At 42.8% G+C, this 18,981-nt stretch overlaps 1 protein-coding gene across 1 annotated transcript in view; it reads right to left on the bottom strand.

The window, feature by feature from the left end:
* Positions 1–752: 752 nt before the first annotated feature.
* Mbl2 (mannose binding lectin 2) overlaps positions 753–18,981 on the bottom strand; it is a 35,695-nt gene continuing 17,466 nt past the window's right edge. The window contains exons 6-7 of the mRNA XM_063272804.1: positions 14,694–14,788; positions 753–1,102 (exon numbers count right to left, since the gene is read on the bottom strand). Of these exons, the coding sequence (XP_063128874.1) occupies positions 14,730–14,788 (59 nt within the window). The 3' untranslated portion in view covers positions 753–1,102; positions 14,694–14,729. The remainder of the gene's footprint in view (positions 1,103–14,693; positions 14,789–18,981) is intronic.

Below are 18,981 nucleotides of genomic sequence, written 5' to 3'. Positions count from 1 at the left end.
TTGAGATATGTATTCTGTATCCCAAGGTTCTCCTCGATTTTTATTATGAGATAGTGTTATATTTATCAATGATCTTTGCTATACGAGGTGATATGCAGTTTCTATCCTTGAGTATATTCACACAATGGATTATATTTATTGATTTATGTGTGTTAAACATCAGAAGAGAGAGATAACACTAAAGACCTCTATATCAGATAAGATGGTCATGTGATCTCTGTCCTTGAGTACATTTATGTGGTTAATTACATTTATTGTTTTATGTATGTTGAAACATCAGAAGAGGGAGAATATAGAGAGATTACTAACACTAAAGACCTTTGAGAAACTCATGAAGAAACCTACTACTGTAAATGCTTCTTAAAATACACACATAATATAGAGTATAAGTGAAATTACCCGATAAGGAGAGACATTGCCTCTCTAAGACACCAGTATATTACCTTTCTTGAAACCCATCCACCCCCAAAAATGCAGACCATTGCCAATACCTTGGAAGGAAGGAAGGAAAGAAGGAAGGAAGGAAGGAAGGAAGGAAGGAAGGAAGGAAGGGAGGGAGGGAGGAAGGAAGAAGAAAAAATAGCCAGGTGTGATGGCACAAGCCTTATTCTCAGCATTTAGAATACAGAGGCAAGTGGATCTCTGATTTTGAGGCTAGACTGACCTATAGAGCAAGTTAAGGATAGCCAGGCTACACAGAGAAACATTGCCTTGGGGGGAAAATAGCAAAAAACAAATCAAATAAACACACCTTACACATCTTCTTTTTATTAAACATCTACCAAGTTTTTAACTATTTATAACATTTCTACCCAACGTCATAGTTTTGGCTAATTTTTTCTGGCAGAAACCCACACAAATATAAAGATTTAAAACACAGTCAAGTTCTTGAAAATTAACACATTGCCAATTAGAGGCTGGTGGCTTGACAATTGCATCTCAGAGGATAAATTGTTTTGAAGGCCCCAATTCTCTCACCCTGCAAAGGATTCGGGTTTCAACGAGCCAAGTCGAGCTGTCACAGTTGCCTGAGTGTCGTGGCTAGTTGTCTGGATGGACCATTTTCAAGTCTGTCTGATTTACTAGGGAATTTCTTGAGGTGCTGTGGAGAGAGCACATCTCCTTTCACTTTGGTCCGTCAAATGCATATGTGACATTTCCCTCGGTCCTATAATCCTGACACACAATATATTGATTACTGCAACTCTCCATCTACCCTTCCTCTAACATGCGTTTGTGAAGGTGAACTTTAGACAAACTCGCGGTTGTTTTCCGAGTAAAACAATTTGAACATAATGTTCCCACCTACAAGTAAACCAGGCCGTCTGATAAAATTGGTGGTACTGAAATTGAGGATATCTAAAAACAGCAGCAATCTGTAACCTCGGGACTCTGGGGCGATATAAATACTATGGCTGAGAGCATTTTTAACCACAAAACGTTTGCCTTTTATACATTTCGTGAGGTTGCTGAGTTGCTCTCTTCATGGTCCTTACTAAAGTGCTTATGTTGAGGAAACACACAACTGTCCATTTGTTTATCCTTTTTTTTCCCCCAAAATGAGTCCATATTTGTAACTTTCTCGTAATGTCTGGTTCAACTTCCAGACAGACAAGCAAATACATTCTCTCAGGAGCAATAGCAGTTCTATATATACTGTTTTGGGGGGTTTTTGTTTGGCTTGGCGGTGGGTGGGGGGCTATGTTCTTCAGATTTTGTTTTTGTTTTTTGAATATTGTTATTGTTGCTGTTGTTGTTGATTTTCGTGACAGAATTTCTCAGTGTAGCAAGCCTGGTTATCACGGACTTGCTTTGTAGACCAGGCTGGCCTCAAACTGCCTACCTCTGCCTCCCAAGTGATGGTATTAAAGGTGTGCGCAGCCATACCTGGCACATAAACCTATACTATAGTTTAATTTGTCTGATGAAGAGTCAGAAAAGTCAGAAGCTCACATCATACACATGTATATGTGTGTGTGCGCGCATACATATGTTATAGCATATATATGTATATGATGTCTGTATTTGCACCCACACAAACCTTCTCGGGTTTACTTAGCACTTCCAACCACTCTCTGATTTTCAAATATGTGGCATATGAATGCAAACTGAAGTTGTTCAAAATACTTTAGTTTGGAGTCCCAGAACATCTGAATGAGGGTTGTGGGTGTGGCCTTGTGCCATCTCACTTTTTTCTTCCCTCTCCCTTTCCTCTCTTACACTAGCAAAGGTCAGCCAACCTTTCTTTTTTAAAAATCGTCAAAGTTATTCATCCCTTCGCATGTGCCTTTAGTTTCAGCACTCAGGAGACAGCGGCAAGTGATCTCTGTGAACTGGAGCACAGTCTTGTCTAAATAGTGAGCTCCAGGCCATCCAGGGATACAGACCAAGACCCTTTCTCACAACAAACAGAGATAGATAGATAGATAGATAGATAGATAGATAGATAGATAGATAGGCAGACAGACAGACAGATACAGACAGACAAGTAGGTGGATAGATAGATAGATAGATAGATAGATAGATAGATAGATAGATAGATAGATATAGAAGATGGATAGATGATAGATGATAGATAGAAGATAGATAGATAGATAGATAGATAGACAGATATTTAAAATTTATTTAAAAGTACATATTTGATATGTGTACATCTTCATAGCACCTCTTTCAGTCTTTTGAAGAGATTCCCTGTTGCAAGAACCCGGACTTTTCACTGCTCTCCTAGCTCTAGAAGAGTGTTTGGCAGAACCTTGCACATTCTGCAGTGGCAGTGGGGGTTGGGCAGAGACAGTTCTGTGCTGCCTTAGGAATTCTAGCAGCCTGAGTTCTTTTCAGATACCTCTACCCAAATGAAGCCGAGCTTCTTGACTTGCCCACAGAAAAGAATTTCAGGATGAGCCTGAATGAAGCAGACTTGGAGTCACTAGAGAGGTTCTCCCCTCACCGCCAGGCTCAAGGATCTACACAGATGGGGCAGAAAGATTGCAGGAACCAGAGGGGGTGGGCAACTCCAAGGAAACAGTGCCTTCTAAACACACCAGGGCTGACACACATAGGAATTCACAGAGATTGAGACAGCGTGCCCAAGACACACACAAGTTCAAGCCAGACAAAGCTCAGCATGGAGAAGGGGAAGCCAGCACAAAGGTCCACCTGGAGCCAAAACGCTGTTTGCAATGGATAGCTACTGGGAAAGGAAACGAGTTTTCTTCACTGGAGTGGCTGTCCCTGCATATATCAAGAACATCTAAGGGCAGCCTGTATGCTCAGGAGTGATTGGCCAACACAAAACAGACTCCTTGTGCTTTTGCGTTTGTCTTTCATTTGTTCTGGTGTGTGTGTGTGTGTGTGTGTGTGTGTGTGTGTGTGTGTGCGCGCGCGCGCGCGCGCGCACGCACTTTCTTTTTCAACAATACCAACTAACCAGAGCTTCCAGGGACTAAGCCACTACCCAAAGAGTACACATGGACTGACCCATGGCTCCAGCTGCATATGTAACAGAGGATGGCCTTGTTGGGTACCAATGGGAGGAGAAGCCCTTGGTCCTGCCAAGGCTGGACCCCCCCCCAACTGTAGGGGAATGTCAGGGAGGCAGGTGGGAAGAGTTGGGTGGATGGGTGGGGGAACACCGTCACAGAAGAAGGAGAAGGGATGATGGGAGAGGGAGTTTATGGATGGGAAACCGGGAAAGGGGATAACATTTGAAATGTAAATAACAAAATATCCAAATAAAAAAGTTGTATTGATTCATGAGTTTCACATCATGCACCCCAATCTCACTCACTTCCACATTCCTCCATATCTCCTTTTTGCCCAGGCAACCTCCCCACAAAAAGAAAACAAAACTAAAAACAGATAAATAAAAACCAAAAAATAAGCATCTCACTGTGGAAACTTTGGCGCGTCATGGCATATTAAACGGTGAACACCCTATGCCCACACAGCTTTACTAGTAGATATTCCATGCAATGAGTCATCGTCTGGTTCAAGGCCTCTGGCTTGTGCTACTCTATAAATACTGCATCTCCTCAGAAGTTCTCTCAGATATCCAGTTGTCGCCTGTGTCACAGAGAGCCTGCTGCTTTGGATCTGCAGGACCGGTCCCTTCACCAGCTCTAGCAGTTCTTAGATGGTAGATGTTGAAGAAAGCCCTGAATCTGGACTTGGGTAGAAGCTGAGCTAGTCGGCCCACTTGGTCTCCTATACCCAGGCCACCAGGGCCAGCTCTCCCAGGTGACAACCCAGACCAGAGATGTCCACATGGCCTTTTATGGTAACATGGTCCCTAGACATCAACACAGATCCCTGTTTCAGAGCCACAGACCCGGACATGGCCCTAGGCAGCAGCACAGGGTGGGAGTTCACACTCTCAAGTGTCAGGGCGGACTACTCCCATCAGACCATTCTATACCAGCCTCGAGTCTCCCAGTTCCTTCTCTCTTCATAGTTCTCAGACGCTTCTGCTTGTCTTTCCCCACCATCTCTCCACCACCTAACTTACTCATCATGGTGGTGCCCACCCACCATCACACGGTGTGGATGAAGCATATCTGGGTGTCTTCTGGTGTGCTTTCTAGTTTTGTTTGGCTTGAGGTTTTGTTTTTGCTTTTTCATAGAGAAGGACAGAAAGACAGAGAGACAGAGACAAACAGAGAGATAAAGAGAGACAAAGGGAGATCTGAGAGAATTTGGAGAGGGGAAAAGAATATAACCAAAATATATAAAAATTTTAAGAGAAATTTGAACATGGATTTAATCGTGATGGGTAAGAGCAAGGTTCTCAGGGACAAGATGAGAACACTCAAGGGTGAATGTGGGCTTCCCTTCGTAAGGGAGTCACTCTTAAGTTCTTACTGTATGTAGCTTTTTTGTGACTCTCCGATTACAATTCAATGGGTTACACTTTCCCTCTCTGGTTGCATGAGATTGTAGGGTCGTTCCTGGGTGCTGTGGGTAAAATAACACTCTGATACAGTAAAACTACAGGTCAGCAAAGCTACGCAAGCCATTAACACTTGCCTTTACAGTAAAGGGAGTTTCTTATGATTTCCCTAGAAAGCTGTAAGTTCATAGCTGGGAAATTGAGAATGGCCATGCTTGGGGTTATCTATGTTCAGGCCTTAAGCATGGATCATTGCTATTTCAATACTCTTTGTGGAGGATCTCTAGAAAACAATGAGCATTGCCTTGACATAAGCAAACTTCAGAGCTAACGTTGTTTGAAATCTCACATCTCAGCTGGCAAATGACTCAACCACTCTCCTAGTTAAAGATCTTCCCTTTCTCCCATGTCTCTTTAATTTCCTGTCTCTATTCTGATCAATTCCTTTGATAAATACTTACTGCCCAATTGTCCTAGACAAAGGGAATAAAGTACAAAGACAGGAGCTTTAAATGGGTGACTGGTAAGTAACTGCACTGCTGTAGAAGCCACTAGACTGTGCAAGATGGAAACAAGTTAAGGAACTTACAGAGAAAAGAATTCCCTACCTGGCAGTCCATGTGGGCTCTCTGAGCATCTGAGCCAAGCATTCTAGCACAATTAACATTTTTATGAAGGTTAGAGAGACAATATTGCTTTTATTTAGAGATATTTTGAATAAGAATTCTAAAACAAGAATGAAGCACACTTAAAGCCTGAGCTTGCATGACCTTGAGATATCTGGGAACATCGCAAACTTTTGTTTACGGTAAAAAACGTCTAAACACAGACATATAGACCAGTGGAATAGAATTGAAGACCCAGAAATGAACCCACACACTTATGGTCACTTGATTTTTGACAAAGGAGCCAAAACCATCCAATGGAAAAAAGATAGCATTTTCAGCAAATGGTGCTGGTTCAACTGGAGGTCACCATGTAGAAAAATGCAGATCGATCCATGCTTATCACCCTGTACAAAGCTTAAGTCCAAGTGGATCAAGGACCTCCACATCAAACCTGATACACTCAAACTAATAGAAGAAAAAGTGGGGAAGCATCTCGAACACATGGGCACTGGAGAAAATTTCCTGAACAAAACACCAATGGCTTATGCTCTAAGATCAAGAATCGACAAATGGGATCTCATAAAACTGCAAAGCTTCTGTAAGGCAAAGGACACTGTGGTTAGGACAAAACGGCAACCAACAGATTGGGAAAAGATCTTTACCAATCCTACAACAGATAGAGGCCTTATATCCAAAATATACAAAGAAGTTAGACCACAGGGAGACAAATAACCCTATTAAAAAATGGGGTTCAGCAGGACCCCTGCGCCTGAGACACCGCCGGAACCTGAAGGAAACAGACCAGATAAACAGTTCTCTGCACCCAAATCCCGTGGGAGGGAGAGCTGAACCTTCAGAGAGGCAGACACGCCTGGGAAACCAGAAGAGACTGCACTCTGTGCACATCCAGGCGCCAGAGGAAAACACCAAACGTCATCTGGAACCCTGGTGCACGGAGGCTCCCGGAAAGAGCGGCGCAGATCTTCCCGGTTGCTGCCACAGCGGAGAGGACTTAGGCAGTACCCCACGAGCAAACTTGAGCCTTGGAACCACAGGTAGGACCAACTTTTCCCCTGCAAGAAACCTGCCTGGTGAACTCAAGACACAGGCCCACAGGAACAGCTGAAGACCTGTAGAGAGGAAAAACTACACATCCGAAAGCAGAACACTCTGTCCCCATAACTGGCTGAAAGAAAACAGGAAAACAGGTCTACAGCACTCCTGACACACAGGTTATAGGACAGTCTAGCCACTGTCAGAAATAGCAGAACAAAGTAACACTAGAGATAATCTGATGGTGAGAGGCAAGCGCAGGAACCCAAGCAACAGAAACCAAGACTACATGGCATCATCGGAGCCCAATTCTCCCACCAAAGCAAACACGGAATATCCAAACACACCAGAAAAGCAAGATCTAGTTTCAAAATCATATTTGATCATGATGCTGGAGGACTTCAAGAAAGACATAAAGAACTCCCTTAGAGAACAAGTAGAAGCCTACAGAGAGGAATCGCAAAAATCCCTGAAAGAATTCCAGGAAAACACAATCAAACAGTTGAAGGAATTAAAAATGGAAATAGAAGCAATCAAGAAAGAACACATGGAAACAACCCTGGACATAGAAAATCAAAAGAAAAGACAAGGAGCTGTAGATACAAGCTTCACCAACAGAATACAAGAGATGGAAGAGAGAATCTCGGGAGCAGAAGATTCCATAGAAATCATTGACTCAACTGTCAAAGATAATGTAAAGCAGAAAAAGCTACTGGTCCAAAACATACAGGAAATCCAGGACTCAATGAGAAGATCAAACCTAAGGATAATAGGTATAGAAGAGAGTGAAGACTCCCAGCTCAAAGGACCAGTAAATATCTTCAACAAAATCATAGAAGAAAACTTCCCTAACCTAAAAAAAGAGATACCCATAGGCATACAAGAAGCCTACAGAACTCCAAATAGATTGGACCAGAAAAGAAACACCTCCCGTCACATAATTGTCAAAACACCAAACGCACAAAATAAAGAAAGAATATTAAAAGCAGTAAGGGAAAAAGGTCAAGTAACATATAAAGGCAGACCTATCAGAATCACACCAGACTTTTCGCCAGAAACTATGAAGGCCAGAAGATCCTGGACAGATGTCATACAGACCCTAAGAGAACACAAATGCCAGCCCAGGTTACTGTATCCTGCAAAACTCTCAATTAACATAGATGGAGAAACCAAGATATTCCATGACAAAACCAAATTTACACAATATCTTTCTACAAGTCCAGCACTACAAAGGATAATAAAGGGTAAAGCCCAACATAAGGAGGCAAGCTATACCCTAGAAGAAGCAAGAAACTAATCATCTTGGCAACAAAACAAAGAGAAGAAAAGCACACAAACATAACCTCACATCCAAATATGAATATAACGGGAAGCAATAATCACTATTCCTTAATATCTCTCAACATCAATGGCCTCAACTCCCCAATAAAAAGACATAGATTAACAAACTGGATACGCAATGAGGACCCTGCATTCTGCTGCCTACAGGAAACACACCTCAGAGACAAAGACAGACACTACCTCAGAGTGAAAGGCTGGAAAACAACTTTCCAAGCAAATGGTCAGAAGAAGCAAGCTGGAGTAGCCATTCTAATATCAGATAAAATCAATTTTCAATTAAAAGTCATCAAAAAAGATAAGGAAGGACACTTCATATTCATCAAAGGAAAAATCCACCAAGATGAACTCTCAATCCTCATCTTCGGTTGGTTTATATACAAGTGTGCAATTTCTAGGCTTGAAAGTAAAATGATGCTATCTGGTGCTGGATAGAGGAGCCTTATTTTTTATTATGGCAGCTTGCTATTTTTGTAACATGGTGATTTGGTTGAACACAATAAAGTACAGTAGTAACTGAAAAAAATGGGGTTCAGAACTAAACAAAGAATTCACAGCTGAGGAATGCCGAATGGTTGAGAAACACCTAAAGAAATGTTCAACATCTTTAGTCATAAGGGAAATGCAAATCAAAACAACCCTGAGATTTCACCTCACACCAGTGAGAATGGCTAAGATCAACAACTCAGGTGACAGCAGATGCTGGTGAGGATGTGGAGAAAGAGGAACACTCCTCCACTGTTGGTGGGATTGCAGACTGGTACAACCATTCTGGAAATCAGTCTGGAGGTTCCTCAGAAAATTGGACATTGAACTACCTGAGGACCCAGCTATATCTCTTGGGCAAATATCCAAAAGATGCCCCAACATATAACAAAGACACATGCTCCACTATGTTCATAGCAGCCTTGTTTATAATAGCCAGAAGCTGGAAAGAACCCAGATGCCCTTCAACAGAGGAATGGATACAGAAAATGTGGTACATCTACACAATGGAATATTATTCAGCTATCAAAAACAATGACTTTATGAAATTCATAGGCAAATGGAGGGAACTGGAAAATATCATCCTGAGTGAGGTAACCCAATCACAGAAAAACACACATGGTATGCACTCATTGATAAGTGGCTATTAGCCCAAATGCTTTGAATTGCCCTAGATGCACAGAACACATGAAACTCAAGATGGATGATCAAAATGCGAAAGCTTCACTCCTTCTTTAAAAGGGGAACAAGAATACCCTTGGCAGAGAATAGGGAGGCAAAGATTAAAACAAAGGCAGAAGGAACACCCATTCAGAGCCTGCCCCACATGTGGCCCATACATATACAGCCAGCCAATTAGACAAGATGGATAAAGCAAAGAAGTGCAGGCCGACAAGAACCGGATGTAGATCTCTCCTGAGAGACACAGCCAGAATACAGCAAATACATAGGCGAATGCCAACAGCAAACCACTGAACTGAGAACGGAACCCCCATTGAAGGAATCAGAGAAAGGACTGGAAAAGCTTGAAGGGGCTCGAGACCCCTTATGAACAACAATGCCAAGCAACCAGAGCTTCCAGGGACTAAGCCACTACCTAAAGACTATACATGGACTGACCCTGGACTCTGACCTCATAGGTAGCAATGAATATCCTAGTAAGAGCACCAGTGGAAGTGGAAGCCCTTGGTCCTGCCAAGACTGAACCCGTAGTGAACGGGATTGTTGCGGGGAGGGCGGTAATGGGGCGAGGATGGGGAGGGGAACAACCATAAAGAAGGGGAGGGGGAGGGGTTAGGGAGATGTTGGCCTGGAAACCGGGAAAGGGAATAACAACCGAAACGTAAATAAGAAATACTCAAGTTAATAAAGAAAAAAAAAGTCTAAATAGACTGTGGAGAGGGCTGAGTGAGAAAGGTGCCTGTCACACAAACATAGTCATGGTGTCCAGATACACTTGGCACACATCCACAATTCTCGTGGAGCAGCTGGGGAGACCTGAACATCCTGCAGGCTCACTGGCCATCCGGTCTAACCAGCCAGTCAGCTCTAGGCTTGGTGAGTCAGCCTGCTGCAACGAAATAACAAAACACAACCAAAGAGACGGAGAATGGTGGAGGGAGAAGAGGGAGAGGAAGGACTCGAGGAGCAGGGTGTAGTTGCAATCAGAATGTATTTCAGACATATAGGAACTTGTCAGACGATAAATGTAATTTGAAAAATAAAAGAGGCACCTACATACACACATGCACACAAATGTACACACACAGTCTTAAATTCCCGTGCAACCCCTATGACCTAGGGTTACTTTATCAGCTGTAATGTCATCCAAAGAACACAGAGCACTTTATTATCTCACTTACTGAAAAGATAATGTTTCTCAACAACCCTGTGAGAAGTCACTTGAGAGTCACCAGAACCACATATGCTACTGCTTTCTGAGCACGCTGCCCAATTCTCTCTTAATAATCCCATACCCACACCGAGAAGTGTCTTGTTCTCTTCCTGAGCTCTTCTCTATGCGTAGCTGAAATCGCATCCTAATGAACTTCACGTCTGTCTCCCGTGGACACATCATCCAGACTGGTTTTTTCCTATGGTGAAGTCACAACTCTTGGTTTCCCCTCAGGAGAGATCTCAGAACAAAGCCCTCAAACTACTACAGGTACAAGGAGGGAGCGTGTGTCTCCAGCTGTTCCTCCTTTGCCCCGACACCTTAGTTCTACGTGAACTCAATCTCTACAGGGCATTTTTAAAACATATTTTTTAATTCCCCCAAAGGCAAGCAAATGAATGCTGACACAGTTATTTAAAATCTACAAGAGCACTGCATAGCTGACTGGAAGCAAAGCTTTGAAGGTTAAAGTGTGGGCTCCAGTAACCTTAATAATCCAGACTCAATCGCTGTTCCCTACATGACAATTAAAAACTTGAGTCATGGTGAAAGCAAAAAGAGGAGCCATTGATGTGGCCACATTGGGAAGAAGAAGAAATAAAGGGGTCTAGTGACCCAAAGCCATCTTCAACACATTGACATGAGGATTCCTTTCAAATAGAAGGCAAGAGGAAGGCAGGTCGTCCCAGCAGAAGTGTGGTCCTGCCTATCACTGACTCATCATTGTCTGGGTTCTAGCTGTGCTGGAACTATTAAATAACCCATCTGTTCATTGCACAGGCTGCAACCTTGTCTTTGGAGCTAATTGTCCTCATCTGAGAGAGGGTTTGTTCTGAAATTCAATGTGATTGAGGAAGAAAGTTAAGATAATGATTTAGCTCTATGCCTTCAGGCAAATACAGGTAGAAAAAAATTAAGACAGAAGTGCCGGGCTTTCAATCTGCTTTAAATTCTCTATAGGCTGAAGTGAGCACTCAGGTTAGTGTGTGTGTGTGTGTGTGTGTGTGTGTGTGTGTGTGTGTGTGTGTGTGTGTACATGCACATGTGTGAATACACACACACACACACACACTGAAAAGTCAGCCTATGTTCTTAACTGCTGAACCATCTCTCTAGTCCCTTAAATACTTACGTAAAGGCAGCTTCTAAGTATCTGTTACAACTCATAGAACCTGCCTGCATTAATACAGCGTAGATGAGATCTTAGAAACATATATTGTATGTATTTATGACAAGCACAGGGCCGGGAGACAACTGAGAGAAGGGCAGACATTCCTTTCTGGCACTTAACTGGGTACTCGTGTAAAATACAGTAAGTCACTACTTCATTAAGGAGCGAGTACCAAATGAGACAAAATAGAAATATTTTAATGTACATAATATATTTTATTAATGATACTTCATAATATCAATTATCCCTATAATCCTCTACATTGAGGCTTTCCTCTGTGGGAGAACAAGAAGGTGGAGCAGGAGGAGGAGGAGGAGGAGAAGGAGGAGGAGGAAGAGGAGGAGGAGGAGAAGGAGGAGGAGGAAGAGGAGGAGGAGGAGGAAGAGGAGAAGGAGGAGAAGGAGGAAGAGGAGGAGGAAGAGGAGAAGGAGGAAGAATGAGGAGGAGGAGGAGAAGGAGGAGAAGGAGGAGGAGGAGGAAGAGGAGAAGGAGGAGGAGGAAGAGGAGGAGGAAGAGGAGAAGGAGGAAGAGGAGGAGGAAGAAGAGGAGGAGGAGGAGAAGGAGGAGGAGAAGAATGAGGAGGAGGAAGAGGAGGAGGAGGAAGAAGAGGAGGAGGAGGAGGAGGAGGAGGAAGAGGAGGAGGAGGAGAAAGAGGAGGAGAAGAATGAGGAGGAGGAAGAGGAGGAGGAGGAAGAAGAGGAGGAGGAGGAGAAGGAGGAAGAGGAGGAGGAGGAGGAAGAGGAGGAGGAGGAGGAAGAGGAGGAGGAGAAAGAGGAGGAGGAAGAGGAGGAATAGGAGAACGAGGAAGAGGAGGAGGAGGAAGAGGAGGAGGAATGATTATTATTCCTCTATCTTTCCCAGAGCCTACATTTTCAGAGGGATACGGGGTTACCTGACAACTTTTTATGCTTTAAACAAAGTATTTTTCAGGAAAAGTACTTTCTTGATGCTCCTATTTCCCAGAAAAAGAAACATTAAGGTAAAAACAAACCATACTCTCCTCCCTTGCTCCTCATGGTTCTGAGAATCCCTTTTCTTCCCTGTCCTCCCTTTCAGGCTGTTGCTTGGCTTCATTGTTTTTCTGTCTTGCTCTGTGTCATTTCCAAAGCTATCTCTCAGAACCTTTAGTTCTTTTTTAATAGATAGTTTCGGCTCCGTGGACTTTACTAGTCTGCCCCTCGTTGAGTTGCTTCTGATTTGACTGATAGAGGAAGTAAGCCAGCTTGACTAGTCGGCTGGGCACAGGCTCTCTGACAGCCAACATCACTAACACCTAATGCTTCTCTAATTATAGACATGTCTCACTCCTGGCCATTTAACAGTCTCACCACAGGGAGAGACTCCACATCCTGACTGGCAGGCTCCCTTCATTAGCTGAAACTATACATCATAACCTTCTAGCTTTACAATAACCCAAGGGCCCTCTGGCCCAGAACTGTGGCAGTAAGACAATCTTCATATTTGAACATGGACTTGATAATGATTAATGACCTCCGACTTTTAACTGAAAATGCAAAAACTAAGGGTCTGCTTGGGGTGGCGGAGTTTGCTTGGTTTTTATTTTTAAGGAGCTTCTTATTGAAATAATAGCTAAAGATTGAGGATTTTGTTCTATCTCTTTCTTTAAAGGCTTACAGTAAGACTCCTCAATGCTGCTGACTTTAAGCAAACATGGAAATTGAGAGCCCATGAGCTATGGAAACTTCAATGTGACTCAACATTTCATACACCTGGAGGTAAAAGACAAAAAAAAAAGCATCACATTTGGAATTTTGAGGCCCTGGGTCACACTTCCTTTACATTTATAATCTAATAATCACGCTTGTCACCTTGTGTGGAAAATCCTCATGTGTCAAGCCCGGTGTGAGAGACCTCCGATTACCTCGGGTTATATGAGAGGAAACCGTTACAGCGAACATCTGTAAATTGACAAGGAACTCAACAGACACAACTGAAATGTGAACGCTTTGCTTTTCTAGAGTATAATGCTGGTTTTCGCTGTTTGCTTTAGACTCTGTTGCTGCCTGTAAACAGTTAAGAAAGCAGCGTTTCCTACCTCTGAATATCCACAGACACTTCTCAGGAAGCTTCAATTACACTACTTTACCAAACATTTGTTATGACTCATACTATTCCTTAAAATAATTATTTTTTTGTCTTTTTTCCATTTAGTCATTTATTCACTTTATATCCCAACTACAGCTCCCTTCTCCTCCCAGGCCCTCCCTCACATGGCCCCTCCCCCACCACCCCTCCCCTTCACCTCTGAAAAGGGAGAAGTCCCCACCTGGGTACCAACCCACCCTGGCACCTCCAGTCACTGCAGGACTAGGCACATCCACTCCCATTGGACAGATGGGAAACAAAGCAGCCCACTTAGGAGACCAGGATCCACAAGACAGGCAGCAAAACCACAGGAAGCCCAGACTCCAGTTGTTGGGGGCCCACATGAAGACATGTGTTCTGCATATCTGTGACACACATGTAAGGGGCATAGGTCCAGCCCTCGTATGCTCTTTGGTTGGTGATTCGGTCTCTGAGAGCACCCAAGGTTCCAGGTTAGTTGATAACTGTTGGTTTTCTTTTTTTTTTTTTTTCAGAGCTGGGGACCGAACCCAGGGCCTTGCGGTTGCTAGGCAAGCGCTCTACCTCTGAGCCAAATCCCCAACCCCAACTGTTGGCTTTCTTATGGAGACCCTATCCCTTCCAAATTCCTCAATCCTTCCCCTAACTCATCTGCAAGGCTTCTCAAGGTTGGTCTAATGTTTGGCTGTGGCTCTCTGTATCTGCTTCAGTCAGCTGCTGGTTGAGCTTCTCGGAGGAGAGATATGCTAGGCTCCTGTCTGTGAACCCAGACTGACAGATACAAACATATCCTGGGGCTCCAAGGTCGTTGAGGAACACCTGCAATGGGTTCCTATTGGTCCTCTGAGGAGCTCTCTGCACATCCCAAACTGGCAGGGATTGCTACTGTGTTTATTTATGTCTTCATTCTTCGGTTAAAATCTTCAGGCTTAGTAAGTTTAAGTAAACAGGTCCACTGACACACTTTCATCGGTGACACCCACTTTTATCATACCTCCTCTCATGACATTTGAGGCACTACATGGTGAGTTCCATGCCAGTCAACGTCATATATAATAATGGTAAAAGCCACCAAAAAATTTTCCTTTAAATTAGTGGCTCTTACAGTATGTCGAATTGCAAAGAGATGATAAATACATTTATCTTTTTTGGTTCTTTTATATATGTTCTTACCTGGTCTTGAACTCATTATGTAGATCAGCCTTGAACTCACAGAGATCTTGACTCTGCCTCCTGAGTGCTGAGATTAAAGGAATGTGCCACCATGCCTGAATAAGACAAGCATTTTGTTTTGGTTTTTTCTTTAGTCGTGAAACATGGAAAAAACATTTTTTATTTCAATAATAGTGGTCATTTACATTGTTAGGATGCTATCTGTTTTGCTATAACAGTAAAGACGCTACAATAATCTCTTAATTTACGTAAGTCAGCAGAAAATGTTAATATAAATTTACCAAAATGTTAATGTAGATTTATCAAATCTAAGATGATTTTTAAATTTTTGTTTTATTATTTTAGGTGTATGAGTGTTTGCCTGGATGTATATTTGTGTACCATGTGCACACAGTGACCTAGAGACCGGAAGAAGTCAAAGGATCCCCTGTGCCTCGAGTTACCACGTCGGTGCTGGGGACTGAACCCAGGACCTCTGGAAAAAGCATCCAGAGCTCCTAACCACTGAGCCGTCTCTACAGCCCCACAAGATGATAATCCTGTAACATGTAAACAAAGGCAAAACATCATTGAGTCGATATGACTAACAAGGACTGATGTTAATTTTTCCTCTCTTAGACCTCAATACAGTTAGTTACAAGACTAGCAAGTGACAAAGCCAGCATTGAGACCAAACTCCAGAGTCTGGATTCAGAAATAATTACTTCTTGTCTTCTTGGTTGCCACCCTACATGCCAGCATTGGACTCATTAGTGATATTTGTAATTAATATTGATTTATCATCATGTTAAAATAAATGATAGTCAAAATATATATATATCTTCCCCCTCTGCCTTTCTCTGTCTCTATTTCCTCCTCAACTCCCCCTCCCCAAGCCCTAAATAAACTCTTTTCCATACTAATCCATTGTACGACTAGTACTTCAGGAGAAGGGATGCCTCAGCGGGGGCCAGCAAAACACTCCTTTCCTCCTCCTCCACCATCATACCGTGCCTCTACCAAGCATATCCTGGTTCGTTCTTTCTTTTTTTTTGTAAAACACAACAGGAATTGTATTCAAATTTTAAAATCTCATATATTTATTTAGCTTTCAATTTCTAAATGAATTTTGTTTCAACTTAATACAAAGACAAGGAAACATCTCCCATCTGTGTTACTAGAAGACAGAATGCTAGTGTTACCATTCTTTGTGAACCCTTAAATTAATACACAAAGCTAATGGCTTTCAAGAGTTGATGATATCATAAGAGATAAAACTAGTTTCCATTACAAATAAATGAAGCCCCTACAAAGTAGCCCTGCCAGGGAGTAATACTTAAATTAAATTTTCTAATCGAAGGATAGTTAGCAAGAAATGCAGGGAAGAGAGATACACGACAAATGAATTCATAGAGTTAGAATCTACAAAATCCAGACCTCCACCCCCACCCAAAAAAATTCACAAGGGCCTGCAGAGATGGTTCTGCAATTAAGAGCACTTGCAGCTCTTACAGAGAATTGAGTTCAATTCCCAGCACAACCACCTATAACTCCAGCTTCAGAAGATTCGACATACATGGCGAGTACATACATGGTGAATTACATGTATGTCAAACACTCATATATGTGTATATGTCTTTTTAGAAAGAAAGAAAGGAAGGAAGGAAGGAAGGAAGGAAGGAAGGAAGGAAGGAAGGAAAGAAGGAGACAGACAGACAAGAAAAAAGAAAGGAAGGAAGGAAAAAAGAAAGAAGGAAGGAAGGAAGGAAGGAAGGAAAGAAGGAAGAACATTCCAAAAGATAATGCTGCTCTTCAAACTTTGAAAGTTTAACATGTTATAATGTGCCTACAGCCCTTGTTAAAAGTAGTTGGGGCTTTTTAAAAATTGTTTTATTTACTTAATTCCAAATGTTGCCAGCATTCCCAGTCCCCCACTCCAAGAGTTCTTCACCCAATCCCCCCTCCCCTTTGCCTCTGATAGGGTGCTCCCCCTACCCCTCCCCCCACCACCTCACACCCCTCCCCCCACCTCACCCTACCCCTTCTCCCCCATCCCCCATCCCCCTTCCCTAGGGCATCAAGTCACTACAGGATTAGGTGCATCTTCTCCCACAGAGGTCAGACAGAGGAGTCCTCTGCTACATACGTGCCAGGGGCCACAGTCCAGCCCATGTATGCTCTTTGGTGGCTGAAACTCTGGAAGCTGCCAGGGGTCCACGTTGGTTGATACTGTTGGTCTTCCTACGGGATTGCCATCCCCTTCAGATCCTTCAGTCCTAAGGTAGTTGGGCTTTAATAACATCAGATGTGCTTTTAAATTTGTAGTTATAGGATCTTAGAAGTTGTTGTGGATCCTACTTTGAGTGCATAGTACATTAAAATAAAATAAAACTTATTTACTTACAAGAGAGGAAGTAGTCCTATACATTACCGGCAACTCCAGAGACATGGGCATCAAGTACAACATACACAGTGTATCTTTTCCTAGATACATTGAACAATGAAAATAATGACAAAGGCAAAACTGTGAAGAAATAATAACAGTATTGGATAATCAGAATTACTTTAATTTTTAAAAGTGGTGATACTATTTTGCCATTCTTTGTCTGTTTGTTTTCCTTTTTGCTTTTATTTTAAGGCAAGGGCTAATCTAGCCCAAACTGACTCAGACCTGCTATGTAGCCAAGGATGACTTTGAACATCTGGCCCTCTTGCCTCCACCTCCCAAGTGCTAGAATCATAGGAGTGTGCCTCGTCATGCTGCCTTTGTGTGGTTTTGGGATTGAACTGAGGGCTTCGTGCACACTAGACAAGCACTGTGCCACCTGAGGTCCATCCTCAATCCCTTGGTTGTCACATGTAAGGGAAGTGTTCTGTCAGATACGGTGGGTCACATTAGGAATTTCAGCATTTGGAAGGCTTAAGGAGGACGATCATACACTTAGGACCAGCCTGGGCTACATAGTAATTTCCAGGCTAGCCTGAGTTAGAGAAGGACAGATTGTCTTAAGGGGCCAAAAGAGGAGGAAAGGGTGGGCTGGGGAGAGGAAGGAGAAAAATAGGAAAATAGAAAGAAGTTATTGTTCTGAAATACGTAATTTAAGGTAGGATTAATAGGATATGAACTGGGTTTAAAAATCATTCAATTTGGTCAGCAGGGAGAGGGAATAGGGTATCGGTAGAAGTTAATGAATTCATCATGGATTTGGGGTTTTGGGTTTTTGTTTTGAGGGGTTTGATTTGGGGGGTTGTTTTTTATTTTTAGGGGGTTGGTTTGGGGTTTTTTTAACATTATGTTATTTTTTCCATAATAAAACCTGACCTGAAATATTACTGAATTTATTTTCAGCAATCACATTCTTTTAGTGTCTCCTAAATTCTTTCAACAATTCTGTCTGGGCATAAATGAGTAACTTATTGTTTTGGAATATCTATGGCTTTCATGTTTCCAATAGCTACTGAGTTAATATGAATACCTCATTAGTTACTTAATTGTCAAAACTTGTTGCCCTTGAAAAGCAGCGAATTGAAGCGTATCACAATTTTTTTTTATTAACTTGAGTATTTCTTATATACATTTCGAGTGTTATTCCCTTTCCCGGTTTCCGGGCAAACATCCCCCTCTCCCCTCCCCTTCCTTATGGGTGTTCCCCTCCCCACCCTCCCCCCATTGCCGCCCTCCCCCAACAGTCTAGTTCACTGGGGGTTCAGTCTTAGCAGGACTCAGGGCTTCCCCTTCCACTGGTGCTCTTACTAGGATATTCAATGCTACCTATGAGGTCAGAGTCCAGGGTCAGTCCATGTATAGTCTTTAGTTAGTGGCTTAGTCCCTGGAAGCTCTGGTTGCTTGGCATTGTTGTACATATGGGGTCTCGAGCCCCTTCAAGCTCTTCCAGTTCTTTCTCTGATTCCTTCAACGGGGGTCCTATTCTCAGTTCAGTGGTTTGCTGCTGGTATTCGCCTCTGTATTTGCTGTATTCTGGCTGTGTCTCTCAGGAGCGATCTACATCCGGCTCCTGTCGGCCTGCACTTCTTTGCTTCATCCATCTTGTCTAATTGGATGGCTGTATATGTATGGGCCACATGTGGGGCAGGCTCTGAATGGGTGTTCCTTCTGTGTCTGTTTAAATCTTTCCCTCTCTATTCCCTGCCAAGGGTATTCTTGTTCCCCTTTTAAAGAAGGAGTGAAGCATTCACATTTTGATCATCCATCTTGAGTTTCATGTGTTCTGTGCATCTAGGGCAATTCAAAGCATTTGGGCTAATAGCCACTTATCAGTGAGTGCATACCATGTATGTCTTTCTGTGA

The sequence above is a fragment of the Rattus norvegicus genome, chromosome 1 (genome assembly GCF_036323735.1).
Source record: "Rattus norvegicus strain BN/NHsdMcwi chromosome 1, GRCr8, whole genome shotgun sequence".
NCBI lineage: Eukaryota > Metazoa > Chordata > Mammalia > Rodentia > Muridae > Rattus > Rattus norvegicus.
This window is presented reverse-complemented; position numbering and strand designations above follow the sequence as displayed.